The 21,352-nt window shown below is 36.3% G+C and overlaps 1 protein-coding gene across 1 annotated transcript; it reads left to right on the top strand.

Moving 5' to 3' along the window:
• Nucleotides 1-15,183: 15,183 nt before the first annotated feature.
• On the top strand, nucleotides 15,184-18,535 carry pyyb (peptide YYb; the record flags this gene model as incomplete). Its single annotated transcript, XM_081393452.1, has 3 exons — nucleotides 15,184-15,371; nucleotides 18,137-18,214; nucleotides 18,477-18,535. The coding sequence occupies 3 exons, from the start codon at nucleotides 15,184-15,186 to the stop codon at nucleotides 18,496-18,498; spliced, it is 288 nt and encodes a 95-aa protein (XP_081249578.1). The 3' UTR covers nucleotides 18,499-18,535.
• Nucleotides 18,536-21,352: the final 2,817 nt, after the last annotated feature.

Raw genomic sequence — 21,352 nt, 5'->3', positions numbered from 1 at the left:
GTATTATGCTTGTTTTATGGTGCATTCCAGAAGACGTCATCAGTGACATCTGTGAGCTGATTTTTATTTTTATTTTTTTTCTTAGTTGTTGCATCAGAATGTCCATTAATGAAGAGAACAGTCAGTGTTTGAAATAAACAGATTAAATAAAATGGAGTAAACCATTTTGTTAGGGGATTTACAGACCCAAGGGCCAGGGGCTCGTTCTTCGTACGTTGCTTATTACATCCGAGATCAAATGACACATCCAAGATGATATCATCGTGCTAATCATGATCCGGCTAATTGGGTTCTTCGAACTCATCTGTTGTTTATGATTAGTATCGCTGGATTGAGTTATCTGAGATAACTGCGTGTTCATGCGCTGGCTTAAAAGGGGATATGTATCGATCGTAGAAACATTGATCAGCAACGCTGCTATTGGCTGTTCAGCGTGGCCAAAGAGCACGCACAGTTTTTCTCCTCAGCAGAGCAAGATAGTCGAAGTTTATTCGGAATTTTAATGTTTAATCAAAACGCCAGGAAACACAAAGTCTGCAAAAGCCAGGAGAGAGGGCTGGCAAAAAGTAGCAGACAATTTAAATCTGTTAGAAGTGGCCATGTTAGATGTTTTTATCACTTATTAGCCTTTTTTGTATTTTAATAATTGCATAATTAGGCTACTTTGTTCATTGTAATGTCAGAGTCACCACACTAGAACATGGGAACAAATAAAAGTGAAGTACAAAAATATTCTACACAGCCTAATGGTAATTTTTAGTTATATTATAGTCTCTTCTCTTTTATAAAAGGCACTGTTAAATAAATGGTTGTCTGTTTATAAAAGCAACCAAGAAAAAGGCTGAAAAAAAAGAAAAGATCTTAGTAGCCTACACTGTAAAATAATTGTACAAATATTGCTGCATTAAATGAAGGCCGCATTAAAAGTAATGATGAATTGCTTTGACTTGTGAAAGTGAAAACTGATAAACTTATATTAATGTAAAAATATTTTGCCATGAGTTATTGATCACATTTTCCCGAGTGTAGTTCATTGTAATGACATTGTGTTTTCCTCTTTTGTGCACTTTTACATAATACACCAACACTTGTATCTGTTCCCAAGAAAGTGGTGGCTGAAATATGTGCAGTAAGTGGACATTTTCTAACTTTCCAAAGGAAAGAAAGTATAAGACCTTGTAGTGTCCATTTGTTTCCATTGCACTGAATAACCCCTCTCAGATAACTGTCATATGGAGGAATAGCCTACCTGCAAGTGCATAAATAACTTTACTTTATTTATACTTGTATGCTTTATGGCTGCAATATAAGTTGCAGGATTCCACATCTACAGAAAGTCATACAGAAGAGTCTGCACAGACAGAGGAGACATAGGCCTACAGGTGGGCAGTGGATAGACAACTTCTCCTTTTTATTTGTTGCATGTGGCATGTGTCTAATATCTTGTTGCAGGCACTTGACCACTGGCTTTTCTTTACAAAGAACAATTGAAATAAAACTCAAGGAACTAAGCATATTTGTCTTTTATTAAACATTTAATGATTTTTTTTTGGCAATGTTGTGTAATATGGCACATGTAGCAATGTCACAGGCCCTGTCAGGTGTGCAACCCTCAGACTTTTCAGACACTGAAATCTTCCCTTTAGTTAGCTGAAGTTCATTTCATTGTGTGCCCTTGTCCTGGCTAGAGCTGCATTGTAACTGGTTTGGGTCAGGGAATGGGGTCATAAAACACCTGTCTGCAGGAACATGTCATAATCACCTATGAAAAAATGCAGTTCTGTTAGGATCAATAAGTGTATGTAATACAGCGAGCTTGATATTTAATTGTGGAACTTTCCTTACCACTTTCAAATAATGTGCAGGAATGTGAATCTCTGAAAATTCTTAAGTCATGCACAGATCCTGACCTTTTTGCTTTCACATTTGTGATTAAGATTTGTCAACTGCCTTTTTTTTATTTGATATAATATTATTAATCTGGAATATTAAGAATCACAATAGTAACTGGGCTGCACATTTACATTGTGAACCCCCTTTCTGTTCACATAATCCCCTTCATTGAGGCCTTGATGGCAGTCTATAGTCTATGGTACCAATCACGTTAGTGAAGCCTGAGTGACATACTGTAATCGGCATGGTCATGATTGCATGATCTTCATAAAAAAAGATGATAGCCTAAAAAAAAATTTGCTTTAAAAAAAACTGCTTTACAACATTGGGTCTGAAGTGGCTTGGAAATGCCAAAAAAAAAAAAACTGTTTTTTAAACCTAAAAGCTCCAGGTAAACTCCAAATGACACGACAGACAGCACTTTCCATCAACTTCTCCGCATCTCCAGTGTAAAGGAAAGAGCCACTCGCAAATAATCTTAGGGCAATGCAAACAGTTTGTGCTGTATTTAAAGCCAGACTCCGACAAGTCGAAAATAAATGTGCGTTTCCAACAATTTAATAATGTAAACGACAATCTCACGAGTCACGAGAAAAAAAAACATCTCAGAAAGTGCACTATCGCGCTGCGCTGGACTTCCCGTATCAGCTCCGCTTATGAAGCCGCAAACTAATCCTGTTTACATTAAAGGGGACATATCATGCTAAATCCACTTTTTTAGTCCTTAAATGCATTTTGTTGTATATTTGGAGTGTTTAGAAGTACAAAAAAGTTGAAATTATTCTCTTCAGGTGCTTCGTTGATATCTTTATATTCTGTTTTGGTCATATTTTTCAACCTGTTCAGATTTTTCTGTTATCTATGACGTTTTGTGAACAATCACGTCACAGTATTTGCAGCGGAACTGCCAAATAAGGACATTGACTTCCAGCCCAACACTTCGAGCAATCCGCCATTTTTTATTTCTCGCTGCAATTTTGTAGTCCAAGCTAAAAGATGCAGAAGTTACGAGAGGGTAAGTTAAAATGTTCGGTTGTTGGATGTAGTAACCCATACGCTTCATTACACCGTCTAATGTAGATGAACTGCCGCGCTTATGACAGTGCGCATGTTTGACTGAAAGAACGAGCAGAGAGAGAGTGAGACCCGGTCGCGCGCGCATTCACTCTCTCTCTTCAGACCCTGGCGAAAGTGTAAACCTTCTCCATACTAGACGCTGTCTTGCTCTCTCTCCCTCGCACATATTAATCAAAATAAATCGACACGGTGGTAAAAGGTCGGAAGACCAAAGTTTCATGTATAAATACAGTAACACACCATTGCGATACATCCATATGAAGACGTTGTTCTGCAGGTTCGTCGTCTTCATTTTCATCTCGCTCCGGCTCCGGACTCTGGCTCGAACATGTAAGGCTGGCTGGACAAGTCTTCCGTTGTTGACATTTTGTTAATAACGTGTGAATAAAAAGTTTCTGTGCCGCTATAATCGTATCTCTGCTATTAAACTACAAAAATGGCCGAACGGGGTGGAGTTGAACCTCTGCAAACTGGAGAAGGGGCGGGGTATGATGTGTCTCAATTGTATTTAAAGAGACCGCACCAAAACGAGTTGCTGTCAGACGCACACCAGAAAAGGGGTAAAAAGGGGGCCTGTGGAGCTATAATAATGAGGAATTCAGACCCAAGCATTGCAGTTCTGCTTTATATAGACTACAAATGTATGATTTATATGTTAAAAGGAACGATTTAAAAGCATGATATGTCTCCTTTAAATAAGCCTGCTCCTGAGCAGGTTTAAGCTTGCGCAGCTGTTGCTATGACAGCAAGTCCAGGATGAGCTTCGAAGAACCAAACGATCCAAGATCATGCTAAATCGTCAACAATCAAATCCAGCTAACTGAGTTAGCGACGTACGAAGAACGAGCCCCAGATATGATTAATTAAGACCTGGAGTCAGAAGTGCTGTCAATATAAGACAAGAGTCAGAATTATAATAAATTAAAGACATAGTTTGCAGTTTCATGAGCAGAAGTCAGCTTTAAGACTCACATGGGAGTTTGTAGGCCGCCCTGCTTACAGTTACAAAGATCAGTTACTTCATCAAGGTCTAAGCTATGTCATTGCCTCAGGTTGAATGATTCTGATTGGCTAAGAAATAGATAAACCCACATTTTCCACACATATACAGATAGACTGAAGCATATCTCCATCGATTAGGCAGCTGACACTCGGACCCTGAAGTTAGGCACGTCGTGACCTTCCAGGACGCAGATCTGGGTTGCTGGCCACGGTCCACCAACGTGTCAAAGAAAACAAGCAAGTCCATCTCCAATAATGCCACTTGTTCCTTAACCAAAAAGACTGACACACACACCGACACACAGCTTCCTCAAGGTTGGATTTGGCCAGGCTCTAACTATAAACAGGAGAGTCTTCTCAAAACATCAAGATGGTACATTCTCTCTCTCAAGGAGAGGACACTTTAGTCTAACTGGAAAGTAAGGCTTTAACTGAGAAACGGTCCCTTAAACTATAGACTTCAGTGACCCCTGTGACTTACAGTCGTCAGGGTATCCTAGAAAAACAGATGGATATAGTGACACATGTTAAAGAAGTCCACACTTCATTTCTGGAAGCCGGGCTAAATGAGCAAACACTGTAACTGCATTCCTGGCATTGGGCCAGACCCTCAGTCACCTCTCATATATTTAATACAGACATTAGAGAATACATGAAAAGAACATTTCAGTAATCACACTGGTAACTTCTATAACAAATTAAAATCTCATAAGCCTAGAGAAGTCATTCAACTCATGTGATATTTAGAAGGAAAAATATTGATGAATACCTTGATTATAATCACTCATTAGATATACATTGAAGCAGCAGTGGATTCCAATCCACCCTTTCAGTTTCAGACACACCCTGTATCTCTCTACACTGAAAAAATGGTGTAGAAATTTGTTTCACTTTTAACAATTTCTTAACAATTAACAACAAAGAAACGGTAAGTAACATTGAATTAAACAGCATTTTGAAGTAGAAAGCCTGAAATAGTGTTTTCTTGTAAAACGTGCTCTAATAATCTTTTGTTTTTCTGTTTACCACTTTGATCGGCTTTATAGTTTCAAATGCTCCCAAAACCACTAATTCCTTTATTAAACTTTTTTAAATTCAAATAATTTATATTTAACTGAACATAAATTATAAGTAAAAAAGTTAAATAATTAAATTTAGTAAATTCAATTAGATTACCTTTGAAATATATTATATTTAAAATATTGAGTTTTTAATTATTTCTTAATGTAGATTTTTCAGATTTGAATGCTTTTTTGCCGATTAAAACATGACACTTTTTGAGCCAAGTGAATTTTTCCTGGTTTATTTAAAATGAATATATTAAGTTGGGAGTTGGCTGGTTTGTCTTTGATTAAGACAGGATTAGGCCTAATTAGTTAAATTAGGATATTTTATGGAGCTTTTATAAACTTGCCTTAGAAAAAAAAAACATTACTGGTGTACATTTTGAGACAAGATATGTCAGTGAAAGTGGCTTTCAGTTTAAACAGCTCAAACATGCATTTTAGTCTGGGAATAGCTTAAACTTTGTCTGTGAAACCGGGCATGAATGGTCTAGATCACTGTAAAAAATTAAACCGTGATTTTTACGGTAAAAAAACGGCAGCTCGTCCCCTTGGAATTATAAGGTTCTATCTGACATTTTTGTCAAAATTGAGTTATTCACATATTCTTATTCTGTGACAACTTATTTACATTATGTGATGTTTTTTTTTTTAAGTTGTGTACATTTTGGGACTTTTTATTGAAAAAACAAAAAGGTTCTATCTACAAAGTCGAACTCTAACTTGGCTCTATAAGGTTCTATCTGCGTGAGCCAATCAGCACTTCGAATGGATAGAAGAGGACCAATCAAAAAATGAGTCATAGAGAGTATAAGTCTGTGTTTTAAAAAATGAGTCACAGAGAGTATTATAGTTCTGTGTTTTAAAAAATGAGTTTTTGAGACCTTGAAAAAATGAAAAAATTGGACCTTTTTTGTGATTATATAGTCAGTGAATCATTTTTCAATGATTATTAAACTTTATGAATTAATTTGCTGATGCATGTCTGTTTTCTTGCAGTTTTTAAAGTCTTAAAATTTCTTAATTTTTACAATATTAAGCCTTAAAGGTGAAATAGTCAATTTAATTGATGGGGTCTTAATTACAACAATAAACATTAGCATGTTATTTCAGCCATACTGATGTCTGGAAAGCCATTTTACCTGGCCCACTTTAGGTGGAATAAAGTCCTGCTCAGATTTATTACAGTAGCTGCTTTTTGTCTAAACAAAAGAAAGATTAAAGTAACAATTTCTGCAATAATGTGTTTAATTACCCACCAAATTGGTACCAAAAATTAACATCTGCACTGGACAAAATATTTAGACCTACCTTGCTTAATTTGAAATGTCCTAAATACATGGAAGTGCTAAAAATATGAAATAAATGTCATAGAAAAGATCCAATTTTACTTTCTAACACATGTTGAGACATTGTTACAACATTAATAATTTTATATTTAGTGTTCAAATAATGTTTTGGCAGATAGAACCTTATAATTCTAAGCGAAAAGTGTTTTTTTAGAATTAGAAGGTTCTATCTGCATTTGACCCATTCCAAAAATCCCCATTTACAAATTTTAGAGGATTTTGATATTGTATATTTAGAATACATTTAGGGTCCCTGTTATTTTCATGTTTGAAAGAAACTTGTTCCCCATATACATTTTCCTATATGTAATGCAAAAACTTTGAAGCTCAATATCTCAAAACTGCTCAGAACGCAGATAGAACCTTATAATTCCAAGGGGACGAGCTGTGGTTGCCAGTACTTTACCGTCAAAAGGTAGCAACGTTATTGGTTTTACAGACTTAACTGAAAATTTACAGTAATAATCCATAATTCATTTTCTGATATAATGTGAATTTAACATCCTATTGAAGTATTAATATCTGTTTTGTACCATTGTAATACACTGTTAACCAACAATCACAGCAGTAATGAGAGTCACATGATCAATCAAAGCTCATCACAAGCAGCTCTTCCACAAGAAATGTAATCCTAATATATAGAAGCTGCAGAGTGTCATTCACACAAACATTAAACACCATCATGGTAACACATGAAATTTTTAAAATGCAATAAACATTAATTTAACAACATTATATGTAACATAAAACCCTAATGTACATAACTGATTAAAACAAACTAAGAAAACTATGAAGAAACAGTTATTTTAACAAAAATACATCAAATGTGAAGCGTCACGCAGGGAATTGTGGGAATGTCAATTTACGTTTTTTCACTAAATTCTACAATGAGTTGCTCTTTTTCACTTTCAAAAACTGTAAATTTAATGGTATTTTACAGTAAAATTACATTAAATGTACCATTAGATCTATCACAGTTATTTACCGTATATAGTACGGAAACTTTCTGTTAACCAATTAACAGTTTTTCACTGTAGCATTTTTACAGTCTTTTACCATTAAAATCACGATAATTTTTTACAGTGTGTTTATTCTATCTTTAAAGATTCATGAAAGGTCTAGTTTTTTTAAGCACAAACTACATTTTCTACGTCTACACAGTCTACTTTTTGAGAGAAAATTTTATTGTCGAAAAGTGGAGAAATTGAACGGCAGCGACTTAATGACCCAGACGCAACACATTTAAGCTGTAAATCTTTAACGGCACATCAACTGGTATTTATCTGTTTTAATAAGAGGATGGTAACTGAAGAAGAAAGATTGGCATGGTTCTGTAACCTGAGGTACACTCTAGGGAAATCAGTCAGGTTGTCTGCATTACGAGTCATTTAGTTTCAGTTGAGTCACTACACTTATTTGTTGTTAGATGCTATTTATCTCCCAGTGGGAGATTTGAGAAATGTCAATGAAACAGCCCCACAATAGTGAGCATTTAGAAGTGTGAAGAGGTTATGTCTTCAATGCACACAATGGTGACACCAGAATAAAAATATTCATGATTCTGAAGCTGAAAATACAGAGTTATTTTAGAAGAACATGCTTCTCTGTCACTGACTAGATATATGTAAAATAATATAGGACACTTTTTACTGGTAACATCAGACATTTAGCATTATCAGGACCAACATTTATTCCCCCATTGCATTATTATACATTATATTCAACATTATAATGTAGTACTGACACTAAAACTCTGAAAACGTGACTTTTTTCTTACACAGTAATTTTTATTTTTGGGCGAACTATACACAATACATATCGTCACTATCCACGATGCATATTGTTGCATTATTGTTTTGATATATATATTTGGGGGTGTAATGCAAAGTAAATTTCAAATAAAACATTTTTATTTTTTCAAATGAAAATCAGCTAAATTGCATGTACCCATTACATTGCATAGTGTTAATAATTTAGTTAATTTTAAAATAATTAAATTTTATTAACGTAAAACTTTTACCTAAATTAAAAGGATTTTACTGTTTATACAGTTTTTCCCCTTATGATATAATTTTCCCCTCTTTACATCATATTTACTGGAGTAATATCATGTTTGTGACCACATGGTTAAAACAAAGATTAGTTTCTCTTTTATCAGTATTTCATGACATTTACATGTATATTTTCCTTGTCAAGCTCAAAAGTTTGACTGTTATCACAAAAAATATTGTTTAATTGTATAATGTTTTTAATTATAATGTGTGATTTTAGGCACTCTTTGAAGTAAGTATATAAATTTCATTGCGTTTTAGTGTTATGATTAAGGCTGGTAACTCTAAATAACTATGCAGTTTCAGAATCAGCCCAAGGAAAAACACGAATTTGTTCACCAATTTGTATATTTGTGTGGACGTATCCTATATTGTGATCCCTCAATGGTTCGATGGATGGTAAAATCTCCTGAAATTTACTAACTCAATGCAGGACTACAATACTTCTAATAGGTTTACAAAGTTTCATCATAAAATCAATATCAGTTTTCACTATGACCTTACTACACGGCCACTCACACACACGCACATGTTGATAAGTTTCACTTATCTGAAATGAACATTAAAGTAATTTAAAGCACACTTTGGAAATGTTCCCTCTCTCTTTCTCTAATGTCTTATTCTTAGTTTTTTTGGACTGACATTATGCTATCAGTGTTCTGTCTCTCCCAGGTCATCAAACTCTCTCAGGTCGTCTCTCAGAACTGAATCAGCTCGTGTAAACATGCTAGGCTGCTACCAAAGCACTCTGCTCACATTAGTGAGGCCATAACATGCGATAAGTCTGATAATAATTCCATCTTTTCCTCTGACTCTCTAACATTATCCCTGAGACAGGAGGACAGCCATAAATGCAGGAAGTTTCAGGATTTTGTGTGCGTAAGTGGTAGCAAAGTTAAAACAATGAACGAGTGCAGTTTTTCATAAATGGTCATAAATGGCTTTTTGGCTCCTTTCTGTCTGAATGATGGCAGTGAACTTTTCTCGCCTCTGTCTTTGTGTCTATTTTCCACGTGTCTTTTTGGTTCGTTAGGCTTCTAACACAAACACAACCATAGCCAGAATTGGCTTAATACAATACAATTTTTCACCATCAATCATCAATATTTTTTAACTGATGTAAAAATACGGCCCAATACCATATGGATATGAAGGACTTTTCTGTATTGATTTTTTTTACTAGACCATACATTGTAAAACATGATTGCTGTGATTATTTATCACAACTTAAAATTCAACATTAAAATAAGAAATAATGTGTTTTTCAACTTTAAAAAGTATGTGTTTGTGCTTGACTTAAATATTAAGCGGTGTTATTTAAATAAACTCCTGATGTACTTAGGGGTGGTGTGGCGCAATGGATAAGACACATGCCTTTGGTGTGAGAGACCCGGGTTCAAATCCACTGTGAGACACCAATGTGTCCCTGAGCAAGACACTTAACCCCTAGTTGCTCCATAGCAATTGTAAGTCGCTTTGGATAAAAGCGTCAGCTAAATGAATAAATGTAAATGTAAACTTAAAAACTTTCCAATGCCTCGTTTTATGAGTACAGAACCTATTTGTACTACTGTAGAAGTTTGGTACCATTCTGGGCATTATTACGAGATACAACCTTGGATCCATTAGCGCCTGCTGTAAGCCGTTCGGCTGATATCTCTAAAATAAGCTCTAACTTTAATAATGTTAAACCAAGGGAAAAAACGGGGGGGTGGGGGGATGGGTGTTTGGCTCGAGGTCATGGTGCTTGGTTGAAATTACTCCGAACCCTAGGTTGAAATTACTCCGAACCATCCCTTTAAGTTATCTCAACAAATTTGAAGTTGTTATAAACTAATTGCAGCAACGTTTTATACCCAAGTTTTGAATTACACACATACTATATTTGAGAAAGGAATAAGAAAATGTTAAACTTTCAGGACAGTGCTGATGCTGTGTCACACCTCATGTCAATTACCCTTAAAAAGCACCCATCAGACATTTGGTGTAAACTGTTTACAATTAAACTCTTCATTGCAAATTGACATTGGTGCATTTTCCATTTTAAATAAAAGGATAAGATGCATATCATACTCTATGATGGAATAGGCTACATTCATGTACAATAATAAACTGTTGTCTTTTTTATCTGCCATTTCGGTTTTCCTGCTCTAACCTGTTTATTTTGTCATGTTTATTCTGTAGCCTATATCACTCCCTCTCCTTACACATATTTTTATGATTTCATTTTTATGCCTAGTGGAATTATTACACATAATCCAGTTAAAACCTAAAATCAATACAATTACAACAAGCTCCATAGTAAAAAGGTGTTCCCACCAGTATTGATCAGAAATAACACCATTCATTTTCATATGGAAGTATCTACATTGAACATGCAGAGCACTCTCAGATCAAAACGTTTCTTCTCTCAAGTTCATCCGAGCAGCCTTTCATCCGCACAACAATCTCCGCGTCAGAGGATATTATTTGTAGAGTTATCATAGCGTAAACACTCAGCCAATCAGTTTGCGCTAGTATTATCTGGTGTGGCTTTCTCAGTGTTTATTCGTACTGATAAGCTGAAGTGTGAGCATCAATATCTACTGTGTGTTGTTTCTCCTCATTGACTTTTATGGTTGCACTTGCTGGGCGACTCCAGCCACCGATGCAATCCTAAAAATTTTACAACAGAAGCCATGGGAAGTGTTCCTGTAAATTGTATGCGTAATATAAACAGAGGAACAAGCAATCTGTATCAATCTTACACATTGTAGGCTGATATCATATTTATATTTGCTGAAGAAAATGTCCATGTACAGACCATGCACCACTGAGATTTACACAATTTCTATACGCCTTCGTGATCGGCCATGACGTGATGATTTACACTTTAATCTATTCCTGCATTTATGGGAACTCAGAGAGAAAGCGCCCATGTGCCTTTACTTACCTGCAAAACTTAATAACAAGTTAGAAGATTAATTACTCAGTTGTTGAATGAAGAATACGGATTTATTTGTTGAGTAGAATTAATTAGGCCTAAGTATTCAGCAGAGGTGGAATAATATTTAACAATACTACTTAATATTTAACATTATTGATCTCTGTACTGATGCTGCTGTTTGATAACTGAACTGAGCTGGACGATGCCATCATTTTTTGTAGAACTGCTTTATGAAATTAACTTATTTAATAGTTTATGATCTTTACAATGGAACTGAATTAACACTGAAATGACTTTAGCTGAACAACAGCCGAAATGCGTAATTTTTCGGTTTTCACTGTAAAGCTGCTTTGAAACAAAAAAGCGCTATATAAATAAAGGTGACTTGAGGTGGAAGAGTAAACGACAAAATAGCAATTTTGAGCAGATATTCATGAGAAGAATGCAGATTAATTTGTATGATTGTCTTGAATTGAATGAATGGCTTCATTATAAGCAATAGAGTTCTGCATGGATGAAGTGGCCTATTTTTGTGGGCCAAAACCCTGAAATGAATTAGCATTTTAGCACTTCTGATTCCATCGTCCTGAAGTCAATGGGTTTTTTGAATGGGTTTTTTTGGTTAAAAGTCTGAAATAAGGTCTGTGGTGAACACAAGCTCAAGATATTTCTTCATTTAATTCTATGACATAAAATATATCAGCATTATACCTACCCCCCTTGTGATTTTTATAGCTTTTACTTGTCTTGAAAAAGGTGGTTGCTAACAAGTTGCTAAATGTTTTTAAAATAAAGACTGAAGTTGTCGGAAGCTGAGTGATGATGTTGAAGTAACACAACTATGGTGTAGTTTGTTTATAGAATTCATTTAGCTTTTTACTTCTGTTGACTGTATTTGGGCTTCATTCATACAAATTCATAAAGATTGTGTTCATTTGTGAAGATTATCATAATGAACAAAAGAGCTCTGCGGAGCTCTACAATAATAAAAAAGCCAATGGAAAAATCCTATCGAGGGAACTGGCCTATAAATATGTAATTACTGCAGCACTGAAAAAAATGACAGAAATACATAAACTTCAACTCAATCTCATGAGAAATATGTAACTTACTATTTTAATTATGTCATTGATCTTATGAATTTGTAGGAAAAAATGTAAGCATGAAGAAGGTCCATCCCTGACCTGAACCATCAGTAGGGCCTAAAAGCAGATCATCCGAAAACGTATGAATGATATCATACAAATTCATATGAATTAGCTATTTACCCAAACACAAAATAGTAGCCTAGCTTTTCAAAGAGAGTTTGTTGGATTTGTCTGTTTATCCATTATTTGCATATTATTACATTTCCTTAATTTAATTCACGACACTTAAGCTTAAACATAATGAGATTTAGTCAATATTTGTAATTTGAGCGCTCTGATAGTTGTCTCATTAAAACGCTTGAAGATTAATTCCACTGGCTAGTTAAGTGATCGAGATCAAGATGAATATTGATTAACCACCCCTGCCTTCTTTACAAATCAATGACGTATAATTAACATTTCCAGCTCTCATTTTCTTCCAGAGTCTTTATTCTAAAAGAATGTCTGTCAGATAGGCCTAGAGATTTGAGAGGAATTCTTTGCGTCAAAAGCGCCAACGCCATCGTCACAGTTAGGCTACACGCTCACACGCAGCAGAACAGTAAGGCGCCCATTTTCACACAATTCGTTTTATCACTTCTTTTGTACGACTCGTTACTAATGTCTTTGTGAATCGTGATGCTAAAACAATAATATCCAAAGATAAAAAAATAAAAAAATCAATCTGGATTAACGAAGGTCAAAACATGAGTTCCACTCCGCACGCATTCAGCACGCGCTGTGTGTTTGCTCAACTCCGCCTAATAGTGGATTTACCGTAGCCTAGCATTTTACATTTATTAAAGTAGTCTATTATTTTAGCATACACTTTTTCAAACGCGACTCATGAATATTATTCGCAGTTCAAAATACCAACCTTCAAAAAGACCTTATATCAATGGACGCTACGCTTCCTGGGTGTTGATCATTCACCTGACACAACAATGACAACACATCTTTCAGAAAAATTTGCTAGTGACAAAAAGTTACGGGAAACGTGTTTTAGTTCAAATTAGACATAGGGAATCAAGACGGTAAGGTCATCAAAGCCCTATTTTCATTCATAAAGATATTATGTAAAATGAAAAAGGTCCATAAGCCACTAAAAGCTGTATGCTGATTTTACCACATCAGGGGTGTAAGTTTCAGTCAGTGTAAAGCCATTTGATAAAATAGTAACAGATTACAAATATACAGTATAATAATAATAATAATAATAATAATAAAAACACCAATGATTATTAAGAAGTTAAATGTATTTCTAATAATAACCTTAAACAACTAAATTCAAACACTAGCTGTTTTTGTTTCCCTATTGCAAATTTGAAGGCCTATATTATTGTAAAATTCAACGGATGTGCACTACAGTTGTGTGTATGGAGTATTTTACAATAGCTTCAAACACAAACAGTTGATCTAATCAGAATTTGGAAACTGAACTATTCAAGGAATAGTTTTATTCAAAAAAACTATTTCTTAAAAATATTTTCTATTGTGTTCAGCTGAAGAAATAAATTCATACAGGTTTGAAACAACTTTGAGGGTGAGTAAATGATGACAGAATTTTCCTTTTGAAGTGAACTATTCCTTTAAATAGGCCTACATCATTCCATTCAAGTCGAAATACAGTTGTACATAACTGCACAGCACACATTGACAACTATTATCCTTAGTTTACTTGTCAGGGAGGGAATATGTATTCCTGTGGGAGAATACCAAATAGTTTTTCTTAACAAAATATTTTTTTAATGAAAATGTATGCCCTTAATATTTTTGTTATGCAGCAACCATGTTATTATGACAATAAGGCACTTGATGCCGTGCTGTATTGTGAGTATACCCCTGCTTGTTGTGCTTAACGCATTATAATATTCACAATATATACTTAATTGCTGAATTATGTAACAGCATAAAATTATGGAAGCTTGCTCCGCCATGGAATAAAAAGTAAAAAAAGGTAATTGCAACTTTTTTTCTTGCCATTGCAAGTATCTCGCATTTCAGACATTATAACTCGCAATTGCGAGTTTATTTCTCACAAGTCATCAAGTTATAAACTCGCAATTGCAAGAAAGTCAGAATTTGTGAGATGAAAAGTCTCAATTACCCTTTTATTACGTGGCGGAAACAAGATTCCATATTAAATATACGGCTGAGTAGTTATAATTTCAGAACCAAAATTGAAGTTAGTTTTAGTATTATACAGCTGTCTATTTAATGTTCAGAGTCTCATCGATATTGAGATCACAGGGTTGGGTGGCTTGAGCCAATGACTCATTAGTTCATTATTAACACTGGTTGTGTGTAAGTGCTGGGTGGGGTTTGGACCTCCCTCTGGGGTGTCTTGAGCTATAAAAGCATCATCGTCTGCTGAGAGAGGAGCAGATCAACGCCAACTACCAACATCAGCTCTACACAATCCTTCTAGGCCTGAACATCTATTGCAGAGTAAGTATCATTTTGCTTCTTTTACTCTTTAGTGGATGATAACTTTAACATAACGGCATCAGAATCAGGACCATGGATAGCTCTGTGACAAAATACATCAGTGAGTGAACTTGACAAAACCGTTCAGCAACGAGAGTTGAAAATCTATAGGAAATGTTTTGTAGAATTGCTCTACACAGTCTATCTGGATCAAAAGTGCATCCTACTTTGTATGAGTCCCAAAGGTTTTCTCTCTGTGTCTATCAGATGGCAAGTGCACTGAGATCCTGGACTGTGCCGCTGGCTCTTGTGCTGTGTGTCATTGCGTGTCTCAGCAGCCTGGCCGAAGCTTACCCGCCCAAACCTGAGCCTCCAGCGGGGGATGTGGGTCCAGAGGAGATGGCCAAGTACCACACGGCTCTAAGACACTACATCAACCTCATCACACGACAGAGGTACGGCTACAAATACCTGTGCATTACCTGCGTATAATTACATGGATAACACGTTACAATAAGGTTATTTGTTAACATGAACTAACTATGATAAATACATGTATTAATCTCAGTTAATGTTTTTTTTTTTTTTACATTTACTAATAAATTATTCAAATCAAACGTTGTATCTGTTAATATTACTTAATGGACCTAAATTAACATGAACTTTTTATTAACAAATGTTAAGAGATATTAATAAATAGCCTACTGCAATTCATTTTTTGCTCATTGTTAGTTGATATTAACTACGTTAACTAATGATACCTTATTGTAAAGTGTTACAATTACATGTCAGTGCAGATTTAAACAGATAAATCAGGATTAGGTGCTAATAGTAGCACTGATTAGTTATTAGTAACAGTTAATAATAACTTTCCTTAATAATTGTCAGAACATGATATATGCAGAATTTAAAACTAAATGGAAATGTCATGAAACATTTTATTTAATATATTTTAAACATTTGGTAACAGTATTTAATTCCATTTTACATGATTATTACATTAGTCATCATTAACTGTTAATGAACAAAACTTTTACAGCATTTATTAATGTAGAATAATTCTAAAGTCTGCATAAACTAATATGTACATTTGAAATTAACATTAGTTAATCTATTATGAATGAACATCAATCAACATTGATTTAATTAAATTAACATTAGCCTATAGATTATTAATGTTTGTTCATTTCTTAGTACTGGAAGTTAAGTGTTACAATTGCAAAGTCTATTGTCTTAGAGACAATCATAATTCATGAAACAGTAGAAGACATTCTGTGTAAATTGTTTGAAATGCATCTAAATGGTAACACTGGACTGAATGCAACAATATTTTTAAGAATTATTTTACAAATAATTTATACAGATTTTTTTATTTATTTTTTTGTTCGTAATGCATGATTAAAGCCCATTGTACGGATGCAACCCAAGCTGAGTAAGATCAGAGGATTCTTGAAATATGATTCTGTGGAAAAAAAAGCAGAAAACAGCTAATGGCCCAACAAAGATTTTCAGATGATAATGGAGATGATGCCCACATTAATGGAATCATTTCTAACACATCTCTCTCTTGCTCTCATCATAATGACGTAATTGACTGTGAATCAGTGTATTTTTTTCACATCACAGCATTTTCCAGTCATTGGGTTACTTGAGCCTTTATTACATTTCTTTAAATATTCCTTACAAAAAGATGGTAGTAAATATTGAGAAAATAGTACTTCGATATATAGGCCTACATATCGTTTTCATATTCCTGTAGAATGATATTTAGGTACTCAAGAGTACTTAAGGAATACCGTGGTACTGCCACAGTAAAAAAAGAAAAAGAAAAGAAAAAAGTATTATAATTTACCAGAACTTCTAAGCTAAAAACTAAAACCATAAAAAAAAAATATTTTCTTGAATAAAAAAAAAAAAAAAAACCTTTTTTGATTTTGATTCAGCTAGTTGTTCTCATTTTCTATATATATACATACATACGTACATACAATAGAGATTTACAAACAAAAGAAAGCTTGAGAACCTTAGGGACTAACATTAACATACTATTATATATATATATATATATATATATATATATATATATATATATATATATATATATATATATATATATAATAGTATGTAAATGTTAGTCCACAAACAAAAGAAAGCTTGAGAACCTTAGGGACTAACATTAACATACTATTATATATATATATATATATATATATATATATATATATATATATATATATATATATATATATATATATATATATATATATATATATATATATATATATATATATATATATATAATAGTATGTTAATGTTAGTCCCTAAGGTTCTCAAGCTTCCTTTTGTTTGTAAATCTCTATTGTTTGTAAAGCTCATTTGAGCAATGCGGTGTGTGAAAAGCACTAAACAAATAAATTGAATTGATTTGAATCCAGTCCCACTTAGCAATGCAAGAGGGTTCATAGGAGAATAAACGGAATCTATTTTACAGTTTAAACAAACCCTATTTTTTTGTGTGTGTGTGTTCATGGTTTTACCAAATTGTGCGTTGCTATGTTTTTATCTGAACACTCACATATGTGCGAGGGATGGGCTGAGTTGCCAGATATCATTCAACCTGTGCGTAACCCCTCATTATTGTGCTGTGCGCTAAGATAGATTGTTATTAAGTGGGATTAACATGTCTGGTAACGTCTCTGATGATGCATGCTAGAGATCTACCCTGATATTTTCTGCAACGGGTTTAACCTTAAAAGGCCACAATTAAATGACGTTCATGTGTTATTTTGGTTCTGTTTTTTGTGGATTTCCTTATTTCTCTGAATTGATCTACATTTATCTTCAGTTAAATCAGGAAGTTGTATTGTAATCCTTTTTAGTGCTTGTTTGTTCATCACTGCTGTAGCTCACAATTAGGGTAATGGAATTTGAACAAACTTCTGACTCTATTACTAAGCACATACACTGTAAACAAAAGTTGCTGCCTTAAATTTTTAAGTACAATCAACTTGGATGTTTAAGTCATTTCAACTTAAATTAAAAACACAAGTTGAATCTTGTATAACATTAAAATTAGAAAATTGCTTAACTTATTTGGATGAGTTAAAGCAATGTAAAAGCATATGCTGTCAACTTATTGATCATACAATTTCTTACAGTGTAACTGACAGCTCAAATCAAGCATAATTCATTCTCTTACATCTTGCTTTTCATTCTTCAGATACGGGAAGCGCTCCACCCCTGAGGACGTTGTGGCTGAACTGCTGTTTGGTGATAATGAACAGGACGTCAAGCCCCGGTGAGCAGTGAGGGAACAAGCTGGAATATCTTGCTTACTCTTATATAGTTTTATCCCAGATAGCATCATAGTGTCTGCCCAGATCTGGCCCACATGTGGTACATGTAGTTTACATGCATACCAGATGTGGGCTGGATCTGGGCCGACACTATGTTGCTGTCTGGGGTATTACTCCATGTTATATTTAATCACAGTCAGTCCAGAGATATTCAGACAAACCCGTGGTGGAGATGTGAAAATGAATGATTTTGTTTTTGTGCAGCATGGAAGAATTGTTATGGTGATGCGACCTCTCTCCTCCTCTGTGGCTGGTGCAGTGGTTTTCTTCATCCATCCATCTCTATGATAATAAATGAACATCAGAAACCAGCATGAGCCAAACTCTCATCAAAACGAGTTTCCAAAAACACCTCATGATCTGTACATGTCTATCAGCCTCTTTCTCTTTTCTCTTTCTATGATTTAATTTACGCTTTGTGAAAGACAATTGTAAATAATTTATTATTCACTGACAAAATTGACAATAATAAAAAATAACTGAATGTTGAATGCTTGATTCCTCTCTTTATTTATGCATTTACATGTTTGCATTTATTTACCTTTTCTTAAACAAATAAAGAAAGATTGTGTCTGAACTAGGACATCTGCACACCACTAGATGGAGGAACTCAACAATATTTATACATTTTGAACATTTGCCTATCATTGTTTCATAATCACAGTTTAGACGTTTTGTTTTTTATTGTTATAAGGTAAATAAAAAATACCATAAATATTCACATTGCACTGAACAAAAACTGGAGATTCTTTAACGTTTACTGAGTATTTACTGAGTACGACTCTTTGGGGAACGAATGCCTACTATGCCACACACCAAATATGCCTGCCCTAGTGTGAAACTGTCTCAGGCACAAGCTAGGACGAGCACTCGTGCACCCGACGTGTTGATGAGGTGCAGACTATAAAACCTGATAAAGGTGTGAGGGGTAGCCCAACCGGCTGCCTCACAGATCTCTTGGAGGGCCCTGCCGCTAGTGGAATGAGCCCTCACAGCCAAAGTTGAAGGCAGATTGCGCACCTGGTAGGCCGAAGCAATAGCCTGTACAATCCAATAGCTAATTGTCTGTTTGGTTGCAGGGAGCCCCTTCTTAGGTGACCCAAAACACACCAACAGTTGGTCCGACCTCCTCCAAGAAGAAGACCTCTCAAGGTAAATGCTCTGACAAGACAGAAAACATGGAGCCTCTCTTCTTCTGCCGACACATGTGGTGGTGGATGAAATGCCTGCATGACCGTAGACCGTGCCATACTGGAGGGCACCTTGGGCACATAGCCAGGTTTCAGATGCAAGATGGCCTTAACTCCTCCCGGGGCAAACTCCAAGCAAGCTGGTGATATTGCCAGGGCCTGGATATCTCCCACCCTCTTAAGCGAGGTAATGGCTAGGAGAAAAGCCATCTTAAGCATCAGGTCTTTAGCTGATGCCGACTGAAGTGGTTTGAAGGGGGCCAGGGAACCACCCTTAAAGAACCACCGCCAGGTCCCAGGTTGGAACTCTGGTCCTGGTCGTCGGTCTCATCCTCCATGTACCACGGAGAAAACGAATGACCAGCTGGTGCCTCCCCAGAGGCCCATCACTTAGTGGTGCATGGATAGCCGCAATGGCTGCCACGTACACCTTAAGTGTGGATGGGGTGAGACCAGCAGAGAAACGATCTTGAAGGAACTCCAGAACTGAAGCCACCGGGCAGTTAACTGGGTCTAACTCATGTTCTCTACAACAAGTGGAAAACACATTCCACTTTAGGCCATACAGTCTCCTAGTGGAAGGAGCTCTGGAACTAAGTATGGTCTCGACTACTCCGGCTGAGAGGCCAGCATCTAGGAACTGAACCCCCTCAGGGGCCAGACCCACAGCTTCCACAGCTCCGGGTGAGGGTGGAATATTGTGCCTTCTGCCTGAAACAGCAGGTCCCTCCTCAGAGGGATCTGCCATGGCGGACCTGTCAGGAGTGCTATTATGTCTGAGAACCATACTCGGGCCGGCCAGTACGCGGCTACTAGAAGTAGACTCCATCTCAACGGATCCTCTCCAGAACTCCCGGGAGCAGAGCAATCAGGGGAAATGCGTACAAGCGCAGCCTTGGCCACACCTGTACCATGGCATCCAACCCCAGTGGGGCTGGACGTGTGAGGAAAAACCACAGTGGACAGTGGGAATCAACAGGGACGCCAACAGGTTCACTTCCACTGGGCCGAATCTCTATATCGACTTCACCACATCTGGGTGAAGTCTTCATTCCCTGGGCCTCAGCCCCTGCCTCAACAGGACATCTGCTCCCTGATTCTCAATCCCTGGGACATACATTGCTCTGAGGGACAACAGTTTCCCCTGGGACCAGAGGAAGATCTGATGCGGCAGTCTGGATAGAGGGCACAATTTGAGTCCCCCCTGTCGATTCACATAAGCGACCACTGACGTATTGTCTGACCGTATCACGACGTGGTAGCCTTTGATGTCTGGGAGGAAGCTCCTCAGAGCTCTGAACACAACCAACATCTCTAGGCAATTTATATGCTAAGAGCGATGATGGTCCTGCCACAGACCCCTGGCAAAGCGGCCTTCCATGACCGCGCCCTAACCAGTGAGGGAGGCGTCTGTCGAAATGGTTTTCCGGCAACATGACGCTCCCAACACTGGACCTTGGGGCAGAAACCAAGGTTTCCTCCATATTGATAGAGAACGAAGGTATCTGCGCATAACCCTGATCATACGGAACAGATTTACCCTTGGGGAAAACCCCTTGGCTTTTAGCCACCACTGAAGGGGTCTAATGTGCAGGGCGCCCAGCAGTCATGGACGCAGTTGCCATGAGGCCCAGCAGTCTTTGAAATTGCTTTACAGTGTTGGCGTGGCCTAGCTTCATCCTGGATACCATGGCCAGGATGGACTCGATACGCACGGGAGGCATTTGTGCCCGCATCGTAGTCGAGTCCCATACCACCAACATGCTTTTCTTGGTGTTGAGTCTCAACCCTTTGATGGTCACCACATCTAGTGATGGGGGGGTGACCGAACTGCAGTCTGTATGCTAAGTTTATTATACGCAGGACCTATGCAGATATATTGGGTAGGCG

The sequence above is a fragment of the Scardinius erythrophthalmus genome (genome assembly GCF_964197995.2).
Source record: "Scardinius erythrophthalmus genome assembly, chromosome: 18".
NCBI lineage: Eukaryota > Metazoa > Chordata > Actinopteri > Cypriniformes > Leuciscidae > Scardinius > Scardinius erythrophthalmus.
Note: the sequence above shows the minus strand (reverse complement) of the source record. Positions and strands in the feature narration are given on the sequence as shown.